Raw genomic sequence first — 20,403 nt, 5'->3', positions numbered from 1 at the left:
TTTAAATCCAAATAAACTGATGTGGTAGAGTGGCCTCGTCAAATTTCAGACCTGAAAAGTCCTGAAGTGTTCATCATGGCAAACGCCGAAACAGCTTATTTATTTAGACTAATTAAAAATTAGTCTAAGGCATGTAAATATTCACAGAAGTCTGGCTGAATCGGCTGCTGAACTTTTAGGGCCACCATAAATAGACATGTGGAGGTCAGAGGTCTTTGAAGACCAAAAGAGAGAACGGCAATCAGACTTGTATGTGTCCCTTCGCCCCCAAGACTAAGAGCACAAAATGACATTTGACAGCAGCCCTCCCAGTGGGTATCTTCATCTCAGCTTGAAAACATCCTCTCGCATGATTACGAGGTCACATCAGGCCTTACTTCCACATGCGACCACTACGGCTCCATCTGCACAAATCAAAACATTTCTTGATGTAGGAAATAAATGGGCAGTGACTAACACAACTCTGTTCCCTCAGTCCGGCAAAGGTCCGCGGTCCCTGTGCTGCAGTTTGGCTGCAGGACAGAGAATGAATCATTGTCTACACCCAGACACGCAGTCATCTCTGCTTGTCGGCCTTTTTATCTGACGACCTTCAGGATTCGGTGTTGGGTTTTCGTTTATCTGATTTGTGCTATTTTTTTTTACTGCTCATCAAGACTAATTACTTCTTTCTTCTCTGTTTGCCTTCTACTGGATTCAAATTTCTGATTCTGGACTTTATTTTCCTTTTCATCATCCCTGAGATGACTTCTAAACATGTTAGCTGTTTAACTTTTGAAATAAATTGGTAACACTTGTTATACTTACATGCTGTTTATTTACAGTAACCACAAAATGTATAAATCTTGCTAATACTTGCTAAAGTAGTTTGTAAAGAGAATGAAATAAACTAAATTCTTTTCGTATGTTCGGTGTGTACATTTGTCAACTAGAAAAGGGTTTTTCTTTGCAGACGTGACTCCACTTTTTTAAATAGGGCTTTTAATTTGCATAATTTGCAATGCCTAAACTTTGGAATCTTCCCCTTTTTTCCATCTTTATCCTTCTCGTTTCTTCCCCACCCCTCCAGGCCTAGCCATGGGCTCCATACTCCCCCATGTAGTTCTGGGTCAGCCATAGGATCATCGGGTGGGTTCTTTGCCATCACAGCAGTGTGGTTGTACTCCGCCAGTCGAGCCAGCAGATGTTTCACCACCTCTGGACGAACCTCGGCGAGGTCGAACCTCTCGTACGGGTCTGCGCTGACGTTGAACAGCCACACTGACTTCCCCAGCCGATTGCGCCATTTCTCAAGTTTCTGCCACCGTTCCGAGCCACCTGGAAGAGCCTGTGGTGGTATCCAGTCTCCATCACCCACATTTCCTGTCAGTAGCTTCCAGTCGCCCACCCTTATCGCGGCTCTCACTGCTGTGTCCCAGATCCCGAAGCCATTGAGTTCCAGCGCCTTGTCGTAAGGCTCCCCAGGTTTCCTGGACATAGGGTCGATGTTTAAAAGGATTTCCATGCGGGGGCAAGGCAAACCCTCGCTGATGCTGGCCCAGACATTATGGCCATCCAGGTTGTGGTGGGATTGCACGGTCCCTGCAAGCCCCAGTAATGTGGGATACCAGTCAGAAACATGGATTAGGGCTCTGCTTACGATCCCCTTCCTCTTCAAAAGGGGGCTATGGACAAACCCCACCGCCCGGATGCCTCCTTCCCAATAGGTCCCCTTCCCTCCTCTCAGTGGCCAGTTGCTCCCGCCTGAGAGCGGTTGTCCTCCGTTATCGGATGAGTAGATCAAGACGGAGTTTTGATAGAGACCGCAAGTCTTCAGCTCTTTGACAAGCTCTGCAATCCCCTCGTCCAAGCAGCTAAGCATGGCTGCGTAGTGACGCCTTTGACGATTGCTCTGTGCGTCATAGTGGTGCAGAAAAAGGTCCGGTGCCTGCAGAGGAGTGTGTGCGGCCTGCAGGGACAGGTAGAGGAAGAGTGGCCTTTGGGAATTGTGGCTCTGCAAAATCTTCTTGACTCTGGATTGAAAAACAGAACTTTGTAAGATGCAACACCTTTCAAAGTATCTTTCTTTTGTTTACATTTTGTCATGTCAGAAAAACAAGCTGCAGTTTGTTAGTTCAGTGTGACATGTTGGAGGGACTATGTTTGGGAACACCTTGAGAAGTCTGGATCTCTCTGCTTAGACTCTCTTCCCCACATATAAGTGGAGTTAACTTATTCATTTGTATGTACTCACTCTATTCTTGCTATTCCTAACTAAAATCTTGCAGTGTTAATTTTCTTCAGAAATGGAAAGAGTTTGGGACAGCTGCCACACTGCCAAGACATACTGCAGAAAAGTAACCTAGACTCCATTAGTAGCTCTAGAAGAATTGCAGAGACCTGCTGCTCAGGTGGGAAAATACATTTCCCGTATTTCAACGATTAATTGTTTTAACTAATCGTTGATTACTCAAAAAGACATGACCATAATAAAGACCTGGAAGCATGGATGCTTTTGCATGACATTGTGTTATGCTTTGCTCCCTCTTTAGGGAAAATTTAGTTTATTCCTCACCTTTCGATGTAGAGCAGCGTAGAGTAGTTCCCTCTCATCTCCCAGGCGGGTCTGTTCCCATCATGCAAGTCAAATCCACAGGCTTCAGCCCCATCGCAGCTCTGGTAGGAGAAGTGGTCTCCACTGCCTGTCAGGGTTCCCAGGAAGCTCTGAAATCCGCGCCGTGTGGGCAGGCAGTTTGGCCTGGAGAATCCCAGGTGCCATTTCCCAACCATGTGCGTGGCGTATCCAGCCTCAGCCAGGCGCTCGGGCAGAGTGGGAATGTCTGGGGGCAAACAGAGCGGCTGACGCGGTCGGATGATAGAATGCTGCAGTCCAGTGTGAATTTGGTAACTGCAACCACAGAAACACGAGATTAGACTGTTTTAAACCAAGATAAAACTGATTTGAAGGTGAGTGCTGATTATAATGTCACTGTAAAATTGTGCTGTTTGTTTTTGTTCTTTGAACTAAAACATTCACAAACACAGAGATGTTTGCCAATGTGTGATATGTGGCAATGTACACAAAGATAAAAATAACTTTCACCAATTCTCTAATCACTTCATAAAATTTTTGTGAAAAAGTAGTTAGTACTTGTGGATCTAGTATTTTTCATCAACATTACTGTCTCAAAACAAGCTCCTATATTTTACAGAATCTTGTAAGTTAGTTTAGTCTTATTTCAAGTGTACTGAGATATTTGCACTAGAAACAAAAATACTAAGACTATTGTCCTTTTCCTGTTATGAATGTAATACATATTGAGAAATAGCCTTCTGGAGCTAAGTTAAAAGCCATCAGATGAAAACAAATAGTCGCCTACCATCCTGTCATGAGCTGACTGCGAGAAGGAGAGCAGATAGGCTGGACGTAATAATTTTCCAGCTTGACGCCGTCTGCTGCGAGCTGGTCCAGAGCAGGAGTGTGGATGTCTGAGCCGTGATAGCCGATGTCTCCGTAGCCCTGGTCGTCCACCATGATGAAGATCAGGTGAGGGGTCTTCGACTGTTCAATGCCTTCTGTGTTCACTTTGCCATCCTGGTCACACAAGCAGCCAAGACCGCTTAGCAAGATTACACTTGTCCAAAGGAGAAGCTCACAGCAGAATGTGTTCCTCATGCTCTCAAATGGTCTGATATTCTCTCAGTGTTTTATGTTATTCAGCAAAGATAACTCCTGTTAGATACATTTTAGATTATCTGTACATCCCGAAAGTTCATCCAGTATACTTCCTTGTGAATTCAAGATGTGCCAGAGGGGCTTTTATGGAGGCTGCTGCAGTGGGTGGAGGAAAACTATCTTTGTGAGCTGAGAAGCTGGCAGAGGTCAGTGTTTGGGAAAGGGAGGCTTACTTTTTTTCATCAACTCGCAACATTCCTATGGAGGGTTTCAGGTGCCTCATGAGGTGGCTTGGATAAGTCTGGAAAGTAGACATTTTGCTGTTGAATGTTCTGGCATTCTGGCATTGAAAACCATCATAAAAATGATATTATATTTGACAAACTGACAATAATTGAGAAAAGAAATGTTTCAAATAAAATGGCGTTTGAAAAAGTAGTTAAGTCCTGGCCTTTCACCACCTGTTGAATTACTTCTTGCGATTCCTCATTCCCCATAACAATTCAAGTGCATGTTTTAAAAATAAAGCTGGTGAAGAAAAATCTCAATAATAATAATAATTAAAAAGAAAAAAAAAACTACAATTCTGGAGGTTTATGGTTTTTCTCAGCTGTTTGCTCAGTTGCACTTAGAAAAATGTCAGTTTGCAACGACGCCGGAGGTCAAGTTGAGGTCAGGGAGACCAAAAACTATTTCTAGGCTACTTGTAGGACTGCCAGGCAAGCAAATCAGAATTTATATTTGACTGCCAAAGACCCACAAGGGGCTGAGTTGTTCTGAGCAGCAGAAAAGCATCTACAAATCTTATAGTCTGAATACAGCTCAGAGGAATCTGAGCTGTAGTTTAAAGCTGTCAAAATTCAGCTTTAAAAGTCTGAAAATAAACATTTGCTGGAGTTAAACAATAATTGAAAAAAGGCAATTTAAGCATGAAGGGGTGATATATGTAGAAACTATCTTCCTGACAGGAGGTTTTGGTGTCTTCATTTAGCATACATTTTTTGATTTGTTGGTCCAGTAGGTGAAGCTAACAGCTCGCCTTAGAAGAACAGAGATCAAAGTGTTAAACAACTCCTGCCTCAAAATGTCTCGTAAAAGCAAGTGTTTTGTTGACCTTTATACTATTTACACAGAGGTCACTAATTATTTACGCAGGAGAGGAAGCAAGAGTTGCCAATGAGCTTCATATATTGTGATGATTAATGTCTGCCACAAAGGCACCGCACAAGGCGAATGGAGAAAATAGATATTTTTCACTTTTAGTTGTCTTAACATTGCTAAAATCTGCTGAATGAGGGTCCTCTGCTCTGAGGATTCTTTTTCTTTTCTACAGGAAATTGAATTATTACTTACCTTTTCATTAGTTTTGCTGACTGGACACACTACATATTCCATCCTTGGCACATGTTGGTGTCAGGAACTTAATTAATGGCACACTGCCTTCTGCCTCCATTTCCTGTATGAATTATTATTACGTTTGGCGTAAATGCCGTCTAAATGCAAACAGGATTAATGGTTCAAATGAATAATCACATGAATATCTAGATGTCTAAGTCCTCTTTGGTCATGACTAGTCTCAGACGAACCATTAGCTTCAGCTTCCAGAACACATTAATATGGATTTGGAAAAAATAAAGATACCAATAGAAATAGAGACTGTGGGTGAGAAAAGTCCTTTAAACAAAATCTTCTGTAAAAAAATCCAAAAACTATCCCATGAAGTTATTTTTGAAATAAGGTTTATGTTTCCACATTCACCACAAACCTGCATCAGCAATGTCACCATTTCTGTAAACTGTGAAGAGAAGATATATCAACCATTTTTTAAAACAATCAAAATTGTTAGCGTAACAACTAACAATTTTGACTGGGTCTTTCTTTCATTGTATTTATGGCCACCATTCCCACTAAAGAGACACATTTAACATCCCCATTTAACTTCCTGCACTACACATTTCAGATTATTGCCCACATCCATAATGAAAATAAAATAATCTCTGTCATTTTTTATTTTTTATTTTTTACCTTGTGGCTTTGTTCTACAAAATTAATAGAGTTACCTGATCAGAATTGCCGCCCGCACTGTACGGGTCACTGAAACCTAACAGGGGAACATCAGGCATTGTGATGAGAATATGTATCGACCACTGGGCTCTTAGCCCTCACCTCGCCGCCATCTCCTTCCCATTATGCTCGGAAGAAATCAATGCCTCGGATGCGAGTCCATTTCCTTCGCTGGAGAAGCAAACTCGTGTTGCCGAGCCCTGTGGGAAATTTCACAAGCCTTTTCTCCCCAAAGTGTGAGTGGGAGATCGGGAAAGGTGACGATACGTAAGACTGGGAGTTGGTGGGAAATAAGAGCAAACAAAAGAGCAAACAAAAGGGAAAAGGGCATTAGAGGCGCGACAAAAACAAGATGAACATTGGGAATGCAGACATATTAGGGATCAGAAAAGCTTTACTGTTCATGACAAGGGAGTGCAACATAAAAAATAAAAAAAAAGATGTAAAGACCCATACAGCAACGATGGGTGTTGGGGTTTAGCCATCAGGAAACGTAGGCAGATGTGAGCCACCAGGAGAGTGCAGGACTGGGGAGTGTTAAAAATGGAAAGTGACAAAATTCTTCTTGAGGTGTACGCCAAGGTATTATTTCAACAACCGCCTGAGCTGAGAAGATAGAAAAAAAATATACATGGTCTCATAGGGGTAAATCCCCAAATCTTGGAAAAGACTAGAATTGTTCCCCCTCAAAAATAATTGGAGGAACATTTTCATTTAAATAATATCAATATGAAACAGCAAAAGACAGTAATAAATCTGCCATTTATCTCAGAAATAAAGAGATAAATGGCCACCATTATTAGAACAATGGTTCAGTCCAAAGTGTAGCCGCTGAAGTGAGGAGCTAGCTGTTAGCTGTTAGCTGTGGCTCTGCAACACAAACATGAAATGAATCAATGTTTATTAATTTTATTAAGAGGAGTTACTCATTAAAGCTCTTTTATTTATAACCTTAATTTTTTGTAAAGGAGATAATATCAGTCAGGCTGAACAAAACTCGTATAGAAGCAACATTTGAATTTTAGTTTTGTTTCTCAATAATCTGCTTACTGTGAATAAAACATGTTTGATGTGCATTACTAGTCATTTTCATTCCTGCAGCCTGAATGTGGTTGAAAATCTTTTAACCCACATTTTATGTTACATTTCACTGTAACTTTGCTCTCCCCTGAAATTGTTCTTAAGATATTTTCCTGTTTGTGGTCCCCCCCAAAGATAAGATGGGATTTGCGCCGTAGCATGTTCTGTTCTGTGGAGTCTGATTTTTAAAGCCTGTGGTGATGAACAATTGTTCCAGAAATAAAGCTTTTCACTTTTCTACTTTTAAAGCACTTTCCATCGGTCAAATAAAAAATAAAAAATTTAAAAAAATTAAAAAAAAGGAAATAATGGCAGACTCGTAAAAGTTTTCGTTCTCCTGGATCACAGCAGAGGAGGCCTTCATTTTATTAATTCAAGATCAACAGCAGTGTGTGTTTGCATGTCTGTGTTTGTTTGTGAGTTTTCGTGAAGCCAGCACGGCAGAGTGGAAGTTTGTGATTTATTCATGACAACGAATGAATGAGTCACTCAGAGGCTGCGGTAAAGTTGAGCAAGGACGTTTATGCCTTTTTGTGACTGGAGTGAAGCTTTTTTTTAGCCACATTCCAACATGAGAGGGATTTCTGGAGTTTTTGTGAATCCTACACTCAATGTAAGCTGATCCTTAATACAGAGAACAGTAGTCAGCAAACACAGCAAAAGCAAAATTATCTTATTGATATTTACAGATTGCCTTTCAGAAGTATTTATATGTATTCAGTATTTTATATTGGTCACATCAAAACCACAAACTTGAATGTTTTATTCTTTCCCAAGCCGCCTCTAACATATCTTTATTTCTTTTTTCCCCTCCTTCTTACCCACAGCATGCTGGTGCCACCACCATGTTTCCCTAAGATAGTGGGGTGATCAGAATGATGAGCAGCCTTATTTTCCCCTCAGACATAGTTTTATTTATTCATTTTATTTTGTTTTTAACTTCAATTTCTGCTCCCACCATTTTTATACATTGTGTAATCTGAGACTCGCGGATGGCCGAGGTCAAATTGGTCTTCTCTTAGACGGACGGTAGAGCCTGACGGATCACACAGACACCCATCAGACTTGAAGGTGACACTGACGGAGACCTTAGCCCGGCTTCTCCTCAAATACCTGAGGATCATCTTCCAGCCAGCAGAAACTCTATCCACTCCTTATTCCCCTCGCCTCACTCTGTGATGGATTGACAGAGATGAGGCTGAGTGGGTGAGGGGACCGCTCACGCTGTAGAGGCCACTGCTAAACTTTGAGGAAACTTTTTCTCCCACTTTGTCACAGCGTCTTCAGGGTCAGCTTATTTCATCTTACCAGACGTCTCCCGTCAGCAGCATCATGCTGGCTTAGATGCAATGAAATCAATGTTATGAATCATAAGTGCGTGTGCTTTTTTTTTCTTTTTTTCTACCCAGCTACAGATAGTGGAGAGAGACACCAAGAGGATTTTAAAAAGTACTGCAGGCACTTTTGTTAACCAAAACCAAAACATCTGCTTTTGTTAAAATTACCATGTTTTAACAAAGGCATGAAAAAATATTTTTTTGTTTCACAGTATGGCGTGATGTCCAACTAATACTTTATTTTCTCAGACCAGCTGAGTTTGGGCTGCTCTAATTTTCACTTATCAAATTAAACAGTGATTTTCATTCTACTTCACAATCACCTTTTTTTTATGTTGGCCTATAACATTTAATTTTCTTAAAGTACATTGAAATTTCAGTGTTGACAATGCAGTGTAGTCTGTTGTGTTCTATTTCAAAAGCTTACATTTCAGAGTTAGAACCCGGAGAAGAGATTCATTTTGACTTCAAGACAGTCTAACATTTTCTTGTTAAAGAAAATACACTTGCATGCTATTAGTTCATTCAGTGAGTACACACAAAACAATGCTGGGTTATAAAGAATCCAACATGTAACCCAGAGCTGGATCAAATTAGAACAAACACAATGCTGGGTTGTTTGAACCAGAATACTGGTTCATGGAAACAACCCAGAGGTTGGCTTAGATTGACAATTGCTTAAAGTCAAAATGACTCAAAAATATGTTGAAACACAAAACCCATGACAAGGTTTATTATAGAACAATATTTAGTTGGTTTTTTTTATATACTTCTTTCTCCTTTTCTCCTTTTGAAGTCTCTAATATGCCAACTCATCAGCTAAATACACTAAATCAATTGCCTATTGTTAAATAATCTTTTCCCTTGTCACTCATGTCATCCCCAGATTTAAGTTTCATGAACAACGTGATGCAGAATTTTTTTTTAAATTTGATGCTTCCAGTTTGTTGAACCCGTGACCTTGGTTTGTGTCCAGTTTGACCTGCGTCCCTCCCAGGACTCCCACTGCCCGGGGAGAGAAGTGTTCATGTGTTCAGACACTGAGCCAGGTGGCCGCCAAAAACCTGTGTATGCTGCCACCTGAGAGTCAGGCGGACATGTTTGCACACTCATCTGAGCTCACACACGAAAACAACAATTGGGACCATCTGTCTGAAAAATATGTTGCACAAGAGATCGCTCTGAATAAGCCCAGATTGGTCAAAGGCGAAGCCAGCTCACGGTTTTTCTTCAGTGTGTCACAATCTTTGGCTGTTTGCATGTTGGTTTTCAATTTAGGCCTTTTTTTTTTTTTACTGGTGTGTTTCAGTAATTTATTTGTGTTGGATTTCTTAGTGGTTGTCCTTTTCTGTGTATTGTATGGACTCCTATCTTGGTATGAATCCTTAGTTTTTGATTAGCTTGATCTTCCGTTTCCTGCTTCAGGTTCTTCTGTGTCCATTATTTCACCTTTCTCAGTACCAAGCGTAGCGTCTCTGTAGCTGTTCTTTTTTCGTTGATTTTACTCACTTGGTCCCACAATCACATCTCCACTGGATTCTTCTATTAGTTCCTTCTCTCATGTCCGGTAAATTTATTCAGTTTCACCACTAAATTTAATTCCTGTCATGCGTGTGTGTCTGTCCTTCCCCCCATTTGGGTTGGAATTAAGGTGGCCGTGCTGCTCCTGAAGTGATGATTTCAACCTCCTATTTGAGGGTTTATGACTAATAAGCTGCTGAAATCAGCGTAGGCAGTCAGCTGTATTTACTAATTATCTGTGGCCATGACAGGAAACCTCCCAAGTAGCTCCACAGTATCATCTTTGCTGTCATAATCACACCAGCAAAAACCCTTTTGGGACATTTAAGATTCAGTAAATTAATAACTCACTTAAGGACAGAGAAAAGCTACACACGATGCTGCGGGAAGCTTATTTAGATTTCATGTGTGCTAATGAGTGAAGCTCACATTTTTGAGAACTTGAAATTGAACAGTACTGATTTATTTAGAGTTTTAGTGTGTTTACAAGCAGGCAGTGTCAGCAGTCTTGTAGAGGACCCAAATCATTTAGACCTACGGCTTCAAGCTTGACCAGATTCAAGTACGTAAAAGTAGTGACTGAAAAATCAAGCATCAACCCTAGAATACCAAATAGATTTCACCAATTTCACCCTAATAGATTATATTAAAAGTTTTTTTTTTTTTTTTGTAGCCTGAATTTATATGTTAAGGAAATACGGTGAGGATCTTATAAGCTGCAGGTACATTTTATTACATTTTTACACCTTCCCTCAGATTATCCTACAGGTATGAAAACCCCCCAACAAGTTTTCTTCTAAAATTGCGCTTCATTTAAAATCTAATAAAAGATGCAGAAGAAATGCTGAAAGTACTGTATGATAAATAACCACGTTAATCAGAAGTAAGGAGAGGAAGGTGAGCTGACAAGTAGTCATTCTGTTCTTGACCAGTAGGGGGAGTAGGAGGACGAAGTGTTTTTTTTTTCTTTTCGGTTTAATTTTGAATATTGGCTTTTTGGCGAATTCATACAAAAAAAAATCTGTTGTCATGCAGTCCTCTTATGTGTGGTTGAACGTTTTTCTGAAAACAAAAAGCAAACAGGCCATGTCTAGCGGACCGTCATGTTTTAGAGTGTGTGTGACCCGGGGCTGATCTTGGTTACCATCCTGAGGCCTGGAGACAGGTGCAGAGCACGGCTGCCAAACGGAGCAGCTATCAGTAATGTATGCCTCATTGGTAATAGCAGTGTAACCTTCATGAACAAATTGATATTAAATGCCAAGTCCTCCAAGAAAGAGTCAGCACACTTAGATTTATTTAAGTTTTCTCCATTTTGTTTTTCATTAATCAATTACTTTACGTTTATTTTATTTTATTTTATTTTTTGAGCTTGAAGATTGGAAGAGAATACATTGAGATACAACTTTGGAGTAAAGTCGAAAAAATTTACTGTTCTTGGAAATTAATTTAAATCTAACACACTTTCACACAACTTCAGCATTAACACGGTCAAAATCTGATAATCTTGGGTTTTATTGTACTTATTTTCTTAAAGTACATTTTAAAAATTTTATAAAGCTTTCTACACAAGGCACCATTCTGATATTTAAAACCTAGAAACTGATGGACTCCAAGGAGAACAACGTGCAGTGAAAGGGCCCAGAAACACAATCGGTCTGCAATTTCTCAACATCACTCATTTCTATCAGCACCCTTTGGCATCATTTCAGAAACTATTTGAACGAAATTGTCCGGGATTAGCATGTCCTTTCGCCGCAAGCCTCAGAGGTGAGATTTGAGAGACTGGCTGAGGGCGCACTGAAGGATCTGTGACAGCCTCAATGTCAGAAATGCAGCACCATTAGGATGGCTTCAATGCTAACTTTACCTTGGTCTGCAGAGAAGATGGTGGAGCAGAAGAGGTGGCAGGATTCTATTTTTGGAGGGGCTATCATCAATCCAGAGGCATGGGTCTGAGTGACAGGACAAGTGTTGGGCTGGACCTTCCCCTCACTCAGTTGGGGCAGACATTCTTCAGGGTAAGCAGCGTCAGGACACCCCCTCCCTCCAAACACACACATACACACACACGCAGACACACAGACACACACATCATGTATCCTGTTCCCTCTCCTCCCCCTTCTACTGAAGCTAAGATGGAGGCAGCACTCTACGTATGGGTGAACTGCACAGGAGGGGTGTGTAGGCGTGTGTGTGTGTGTGTGTGTGTGTGTGTGTGTGTGTGTGTGTGTGTGTGTGTGTGTGTGTGTGTGTGTGTGTGTGCGTGCGTGCGTGTGCAGGTGTGAGTACTGGCCGTGGAGCTCAGACTGCAGACGGTCCGCCAGAAGAACAGCAGATCAGAGCTCTATGAGGGGGTTCTGACTGCTAACCATGGAGCCACAGCACTGAGGGGCCGCCCTCAGATAAAATATAAAAGCCAAACAATATCGGATAAATAAATAAGGAAAGGAAAAAAGAAAAAAAAAAGACAAAAGACAGAACAATGGTTGCAGAAGAAGTGATCATCACCCTGTCCGGTGGGGCACCGTGGGGCTTTCGTCTGCAGGGAGGCGTGGAGCATCAGAAACCACTCCAAGTGGCGAAGGTAAGCAGGTGACCCAGAAAGGGGAAGCGAAACCTGTTACATTTTGCTTTGCTGGAAAAAAAAAATGTTTAAAACTATACCTTGGAGTCTGAACGAAGTCACGTCACAACAGTAGCTGAGATATATCTGGCATTGATTTAAAGAGCTGTAGACAAAGCTGAAGTGGAACATTGGCTGCTGGGCCTGAACATGAGTCATGATTTGGTTTAAGACGAGACTTCATACAGCGGTGGACTGATGATTGATTAGGCAGAGACTAATCTTGCACTACAGAGTGTTAGAAAATGTCACCATTGTACCTTTATTAAACAACTTAAGCAGATTTTGCAAAGCTGAAATCATGCTGGCCCAGAACTTAGAACCGGCTTTATACTTATTTGCATGCAATGTACACTAACATGAGGTCAAAACTGTAAATGCAACACCACATATCTGTGCATGCGCCATATTTTAGAGGTTGTCTGAGGGTTATTTGGAAAATATGAAATGAAAATTGTTTCATTAATGTGATGTACTGGAGAAAATAACATGGATGGAGAACAAAAAGAATGCTGGTCTTTATATACAGGTATGCAGGTAATTATTGTGCGTATATTTATAAGACTGACTGTATTTCTGTGGTGCATGCGAGGAAGCATGCAGGGATATTATGAGTGTTATGATTTGCAACCACAAGGTGACTGACTGAACAAATAACTTGACTTCCTGGGCCACAAGTCGGCACAGATCACTTTGAAAGGCTTTGCTAAATGGGGAGGTGGGGTTTCATTACAGGCAAACCAGAATAGCTGAAAAAAACTAACTAAGGAAACCAAAGCCTAAGGCCACATTTAAATACAAGATACTTAGTGAGATAAGAGCTAAATTACTTTTTAAAATTTATCAAAATTAAAAGAAAAAAAAATCTACATGAAACATGTCAGTCAGTTTTCTGTGTTCTTCATAGATGCCAGGTACAAATAGCAGAAGAACCCCATGAAGATGGCCGCTAGCTCGCTTTTCCCTGCCAGAGTGTGTGTGAGTGCTGCCACTCGAGTTATAATTTGTGGCATTTGTCCACAGCAAGACCAGGCTGTCATGCCAGAATCTGTTTCCTGTCAGTCACTGTCAAAAACCAAGTCAGGGCCGAAGCACAGCTCAGGTCGGCCTTTTATTTCCAATCTCACCTGTGAAAACCTAGAGATCCCAGGGAAATAATAACCTTTTCAATACCTGACAAAAGACAGAAACATTGTCATGTGACAGAAACATTGGTCCTTACACCTCAGAATTGTCCCTGTATGTATAAAAACATACAGGGACATTATAAATGTTTCACATCTGCACATTAGAAATGTTTAATCATTTGAGAAGCATAATGAGAAGATTTATTTTGGACAAATAAAAGAGTGTGCCTTTGTTCTTCCAGTTTGAAAACATGTGTTTTATGTAGACGTCATGTCAGATCACGTCAGATACTTGAACGTGTGTTAAGACGGTTGCCCCAGGCTTATCTATTAAATATTTTTTTAAAAACACACATTTGCTTGTAATCAATCAAATTTCAACATCCTTTCTTTTTTGCAGGTGCGTAAACGTAGCAAGGCCTGCCGGGCTGGGCTGCGGGAGGCGGATGAACTGGTATCTATCAACGAACAACCATGTGGATCTCTTTCCCATGCCCAGGCCATGAACCTCATCGACAGCTCCCCTGGGATACTAAACATCCTAGTCAGAAGGTAATGGTATACCAACACTCTAAATGATGAGTGACAATGGACATCTTTTTAATGTTGCTAACAATCTGTCTCTATTTAGCCCAGAAACATGTGTATTAATTAGGCTTGCCATAGAAAGTCCTGATTTAACCACATAAAAAAACATTTGATTAACTGCAACCACTTTTTAAATAGTTTATATTTAGATGTCAGTGAACATTTTTGTGATGATGTCTTTCACTTTGAACCTCACCTTGTTGTTCTTTCTGTGCCTAATTAATACAGAAATTTGCTTCGGGGAGAAACGTTGTCAGATTATCATGCAGTTCAGAACCAGTAAAGAAAAAAAGCCACATATCTCTGAAAACATCAGCGAAAAATACTAAGGCATTCAAATATTACTGTTGCCTGAATGAGATTTTTAAAAGTGAGCCTCCGTTACCAGACCACTGGGTTAACAACTTTAATTGTTCACAGGGCACCTGCTGCTTTTCAGTCTGTTGTCCTTGTCACCCGTGCCCCGTCTCCACGGATAGATAAAGAGTACCGTGCTGCTCTAAAAGCCATGTCACCAACCCAATCCCACCACGCACCTGTCCGCGAGGTCCACCGCAGTCGCTCCTCCTTGACCAGTGGATTGACTTCCCCACCTGGCAGCGAAGCTTATTACGGGGAGACAGATAGCGACGCAGACGTGGCGGGCTATGAGAGGCAACGGCGACAGAAACGCAGAAGCCCTAGCAACTCCAACTCTGGGAAACCATCAGGAAGGACATCTCCTGAAGGAGGGGAAACGTCGGAGATGAGTGGCTATGACAGTGCTCCAGATGCCCAGGCTTTCCCTCGTTCACTGGAAGGATGTGGAGGCAATGGAGATGAAGGAGGCAACCTACCTGGGGTCACAAGAAAAGAGGTCATTTACAAACCGCCAGGTCCAGGATTGTGGTCCTCCCAGACGTCCACTGAAACTTCCTCGATCATCTCCTCAGCAGATGACCAGGGTCCACGGGATGGAGGACAGGAGGAAGACAGTGGTTTTCTAGAGCCGGCCAATGTGCCGCTGGTGTCCCCCGAAAGGGCAAAGGAGGCTCTGATGTTGGGTTCTCGCAGTCAGCTTGTGCCCATGGTGGGTCCCGTGAACAAACCCATTGATGAGGAACTCACGACAACCTACATGGAAAAGGCTAAGCAAGCTAGTAAGTAAAGCTGAGGAGGATCCCTGGTATCGACTTGCACTCCAAGCTAGATCAAGAAGTCAGAATCATTTTCCTGTCTCACATCAGATGCTATCAGCATATTTAATTTTCTTTTTTTCACCTCTTTAAACTTCACCTGAGAATCTCCTGGTAATGAAAAGATTCAACATTCTTCTATGGTGGCACAGAGTAATAAAAGTTAGTCTAACTTGTAAAACACAATATAGACACTATAGTTTACTATATTTATCTCAAGCTATGTCTGTAAAAAAAAAACAGCAATCAATCTGTGTGCACTGAAAAGCCTCTGCAGCTGCTTTCAGGAGTCAAGTGGCAATGCGAATAGCCATATTTTTTCTACTCTTAGGGTTAGGATTTCTAAAATGGAGCTAAAAATATGAATGAAACGATACAACAACTCCAACTTTGTTGCAAATGTCAACATTTCAGTTGACATAATAAAATATAGTTGAAGAAAATCTGCTCAAATTGATCATCCGTAGAAATAAGCCATAAACAACTGTTCTGCGCAATCAGCTGTTTTTAAGAACTTAAATGAATTTACTTTGAGAAACTCCTTAAGTCATCACAAAGTTCAGGTTTAAATATAATGTCCTGCCTTAGCCAAGACAAATTAAGAATACTATTACTTCTAAGGAAGCAGAATAAGGTTGCTAATGATTATCATTACAGGGCCAAGTTAAACCACACGTGGGACTTATCCTTTGACGTAATTTATGTTTTTCGCACATAGATGTCAGAGTGTATGAGACTAATAATGTGCGAATTTATCCTTCTCCAGCTAAATTGGGGAGTTTAAGACCTGCCTTGATTTTTTTTCCAGAAGTGCTTCCATAGCAAGTCCAGAGATAAGATACCTGATCAATGTATTTTGGTCAGGACAGTTTTAGATACTTACACCAGAGTCAGTTATGGGTTTGAAGGTTAAATCTTTTTCAGGTTCATTTCAATTATGTTACACAAATCTAATGTTCTAATATTTATACTTTTATACTCTGCAGAACTGAACCGAGGGGACACACTTCAGGACAAGCAAGTAAAGGAAGCCAAGAGCAAGTGTCGGACAATTGCATCTTTGCTGACTGATGCTCCAAATCCTCACTCCAAAGGAGTGTTGATGTTCAAGAAAAGAAGACAGCGCTCAAAAAAATACACCCTGACAAGCTTTGGGAGTGTAGATGAGGACAGGTTTCAGGACTCACAAGAAGATGATGGGGTGTTTCCTGGCAGCGAATCTGAATTTGATGAGGAGGGCTTCTCTGGAGCTCCAGACCCAACTTGGGATAGCGACTACCTGGATAAGTTGGAAAAGAGGGCGACGGCAGGCACAGAAGGTCGTGAGGTTGGAGCAGAAAACGCTTTGAATCCTGGTTTGAGTGACACGGTAGGAAAGGGTGCACAGTTGTTTGAGCAGCAAAGAAAAAGAGTGGATGAACTTGCAAAGAAAGGAGAGGCAGCACATTCTCAGATGCATCCATTGCATCTTGAAATTCCTGCACAAGTGCAACCAACACAAGGACCTCAACAGTCACCATCTGGTCCTACACCTGCACAGGCAGTTCAGCCTCAAATTGTTAATTCCCCCCATGCAGTGCCTCATGGGAACTTACCTAATTCTGCAGTGAGTGCAGTTAGCATGGTGATGGCACCTCCTCCTGTAGCACCCAAGCCAGCCACAGCCTTAGTTACAGTTCTGAGCAGTTCTGCACCCCCTCCTGAAACCCCGTTGCCTGAACTGCCTGCAAGCAATGTTCTAAACAGAACAGCACGTCCCTTTACCCCTGGCTTCATCAGCATTCGAGCCGCAACTGCTCCTGTAACGTTTCGACCAGCTGTCTCAAAGAAGACACAGCGACCTGCTTCAGCAGCCGTTGTGACCCCACCATTTTCCATTGCTTCTGAAGTAGCCAATAATGCAACACCTGTAATCTCACAGCAACCCCCTGGTCCTCCACTAGTGGGTCCTCCACCAGTGGGTCCTCCACCAGTGGTTCCCCCGCCATACTCTTTTCCAAAAGCTTCTCTACCCCTGACAGCAGAAGCTCCTGTCACTGTTCACACTCCTGCTCATTCTGCCCCTTTTGAAACAATGCAGTCATCACCAGGATTAAGTGGTGTTCATCATTCTCCATTTTCAACTATGACCCCAGTGTCTGTGCCTTCAGTACTGAGAGCCCCACAAACAGCATCAGTTCCTATTCCTCCTTTGTCTCAAATGAATGGCTCAGCTGATCCAATTGCCACTGTACCTCCACTCCAAGTGCCAGTGGCTCAGCCACCAGCTCCACAAGTTTCCATACCCACAGTTACTCAAGAATCTGCAATAACAAAGCCTGAAGCTGTTGTCACAACCCCTGTTCCTGGTCCGACAGGTCGTACAGGAATCTTACTTGAAGCAAGACGGCGTGGCGGCAAACCTAAACCTATGTTCAATGTGCCAGAAGTGGTAAAGAAATCCCCAAATCCTGACTTATTATCATTGGTTCAGAACCTGGATGAAAGGTCCACCAGATACAAATATGGCCAAACAACTGCTGATGATGTCTATGAAGAAGAGGAAAGTGGAACAGGAAGGGTGCCACCCCCAGTTGCACCAAAACCTCGGGTCATTCATGAGACCCCACAGATTCTTCAAGCTGGGGGCAAAGGGGCTCAATTGTTTGCTAAAAGACAGAGCCGCATGGGTATGTATGTAGTCGACACTCCACATGAGACCCCTTATCAACAGGATGTGGCCATGCAAAATACATCTCAACAGTTTGACTCCTCTGTCAATTCTTCCCATCCCTCTCAGTGGAAATACTCTCCAAATGTCCGTGCACCTCCGCCTATCGGATATAACCCGCTGTTGGCCCCTTCTCTTCCCACAGGCCCTCAGAAAGATACCGGCAACTCAGACAACAAGGCAAGAGGAAGCTCCCAAAAGGAAGGCATCAAGGCCGTGGATTTCATGAAGAGGCAGCCTTATCAGCTCAACCCTGCCATGTTCCAGTATGGAGGCAGTGTCACCAATCTGTCAGCCATGCCTTCATACCAGGCCCAGCAGAACAACTACACAACAACAATGGTGGGAAGCTCACTGACCTCCCCTCGGCAAATACCCCTCAAAACAGCCCGTGTCTATGAAATCAAGCGCTTCTCCACCCCAACACCTATGTCAGCTCCGACTATCACACCTAAAGTCATTGCGCCTCGCTCAGCTACAACACTTGGAGAACGTTTGAGTCGTTCAGGCATGACATCCCCACCTCCTGTTGCCTTTGCTCCAGCTCCAGCTTCAGCTCCACTCCAGTCAGTCTGTGCTTTGAAACAAGATTTTTCTTCCTCCCAGCCGACACGGCTACCCAACCTGCCAAAGTTCTCTGCCGCCCCTATTCCATACCCTATACCTCCTTCGGTCCCCACTCCTTGCACTCCAGCCCCATACTCCAGTGGGCTGCAGACAGCCAAGCAGTTTCAGAGTGCTCCAGAACTTAGCATTCTTGCATCTTTGCCGCCGCTGAAAAACAACCCGGTTCAGGCCCCCAAACCACATTTTGTTGCCACTAGGGGCGGTGCGCAGCCCCATGTCTGGAGACCAGGAGCATTTTAAAAAGGCAACACACCTGTGGGATTAGTAATTATCAACATGAAACCTGGTAATATCAACTGTTATAACTGCTTCTTTGTTAAGTCAAAGCACATTTTTTCCTTTCAAATAAGGAAAGGAAAGTTTTTGCTGACTGTGTAAACAAAGATAATGATTTTGAGGATACTAATTTTGGAATTCTTTTAACATTTTTACAATATGTTGAAATACCAAGGTATTAAAAATGATTTTCCTATCCAGTAAAGAACAAAACGTTAGGCAATGTCTTACCAAAAGAAAGGATTTCATTATGAAGTTCAAAAAACTTCAAATTAACAAATACTTACCTATGTTCAAAGTACTGAATTTGCTTTGACATATAACTTGATGCTGATGGGGTAAAGTAGTGCCCTGGACCTTGTTTTGATTAGGCATTTGCAGGCTTATGCCTTTCGTTCAGAAGAAATATAAACCCTAGTGCTCACTTTAACCTGGAAGGAATTATTTCTCATTTGCACAGGTCACATTATGTCAGCACAGTCAGACCAACACTTGTCACTTGGCTAATTTTAGAGCATTTTGAGTGTGTTGTTCAGGTACAACACACTCATTTTGCAATGAGGTTGTTTGCAGATATATGTACATTGTTAAATTTTATTAAACAAATTCTAAATATAAAGGATGTGTATTTTACTTTATTTTTATTCTTAGAGGAATTAATGGAAAGTCGACGCTGTTCAATTTTGTAGAAGGACTTAAGGAATGAGAGCAGCTGTGACGAGAGGGCGATACGTGTAATGGAGTCTTAGGTAGATCGTTGTCCATTTGTCTGACATGGACATGGTCGCATCATTTAAAATTAAGGCGTTTGATTCATTACATGTAGATTAAAATCTCACAGACTGCAGATGTGAACAGGATGGCCAGGGAAGTCTGATTAGGTAAATTTGTGGTGGAGCTTAAAGAACTGATGGATGGAAGACAGAGGCTTTACTGGTATCTTTTTTCCCCACAATAGTTGTGACTAAAAGCTGAAGTGTGATGGAAATGTACCTTGAAACAGGTGTTTGGATGGAAGCAAGTAAGGCATATCTACAATTGTTTGTTCTTCTTTTCTTTTCTTTCTTTTTTTTTTTTTACTAATGTTAGATATAATTTCTAATGAATGTTTGCATTTCTAACACAACGGCTAAAGACACTAACATTTTGCATATAGTTATGTTGAGGTGTAAAATATGTTATTCAAGCAGCAGGACAGTTAGATCAGGTGCGAAAGTGTTTGTCATTCTTGCTGAGTTAGAGTTTATACTGAGTAAGAGAAGGCAAATAATTTGGAAAAATAAAGTTAGATTTGAAAGAACTTTGCTTGTCTGAAATGTCTGATTTCACACCACTATCAGCTGTTGTGTATATGAACTTACATTCAGCTTGCTTTTGGTCCCTAAACATAAATTTCTACTGTACTGTATCAACACAGTTCTTAACTTGAATTAAAAAAATGCTGCAGAAAAATTAAAGAAAAAGAATAATAATTTGGCTAAGCTTAACAGAAAAAAAGGACTTGATCCATAACAACAACATGTATGAAATAAAAATTGGAGTTCAGACATAAAATGACAAACACAACTAATGACTTTGAGACATGTATTTATCAGTTTAACAATGACTGAAAAGGGA

General features: G+C 41.6%; 2 protein-coding genes across 2 annotated transcripts; one reads left to right on the top strand and one right to left on the bottom strand.

The window, feature by feature from the left end:
• Window positions 1-910: 910 nt before the first annotated feature.
• On the bottom strand, window positions 911-3,655 carry si:dkey-174i8.1 (arylsulfatase I). Its single transcript, XM_055029806.1, has 3 exons — window positions 3,360-3,655; window positions 2,555-2,887; window positions 911-2,012 (listed from the first exon to the last, which is right to left on the bottom strand). Exons 1-3 carry the CDS (start codon window positions 3,653-3,655, stop codon window positions 929-931), a joined length of 1,713 nt encoding a protein of 570 aa, XP_054885781.1. The 3' UTR covers window positions 911-928.
• Window positions 3,656-11,817: 8,162 nt separating this feature from the next.
• On the top strand, window positions 11,818-20,086 carry synpo2la (synaptopodin 2-like a). Its single transcript, XM_055029719.1, has 4 exons — window positions 11,818-12,244; window positions 13,811-13,962; window positions 14,419-15,137; window positions 16,160-20,086. Exons 1-4 carry the CDS (start codon window positions 12,143-12,145, stop codon window positions 18,748-18,750), a joined length of 3,564 nt encoding a protein of 1,187 aa, XP_054885694.1. The 5' UTR covers window positions 11,818-12,142; the 3' UTR covers window positions 18,751-20,086.
• Window positions 20,087-20,403: the final 317 nt, after the last annotated feature.

The sequence above is a fragment of the Poeciliopsis prolifica genome, unplaced genomic scaffold, assembly GCF_027474105.1.
Source record: "Poeciliopsis prolifica strain line A6 unplaced genomic scaffold, Auburn_PproV2 SCAFFOLD005, whole genome shotgun sequence".
Classification (NCBI taxonomy): Eukaryota; Metazoa; Chordata; class Actinopteri; order Cyprinodontiformes; family Poeciliidae; genus Poeciliopsis; species Poeciliopsis prolifica.
The sequence above is the reverse complement of the archived record's forward strand: the minus strand, read 5'-3'. Positions and strand labels throughout refer to the sequence as shown.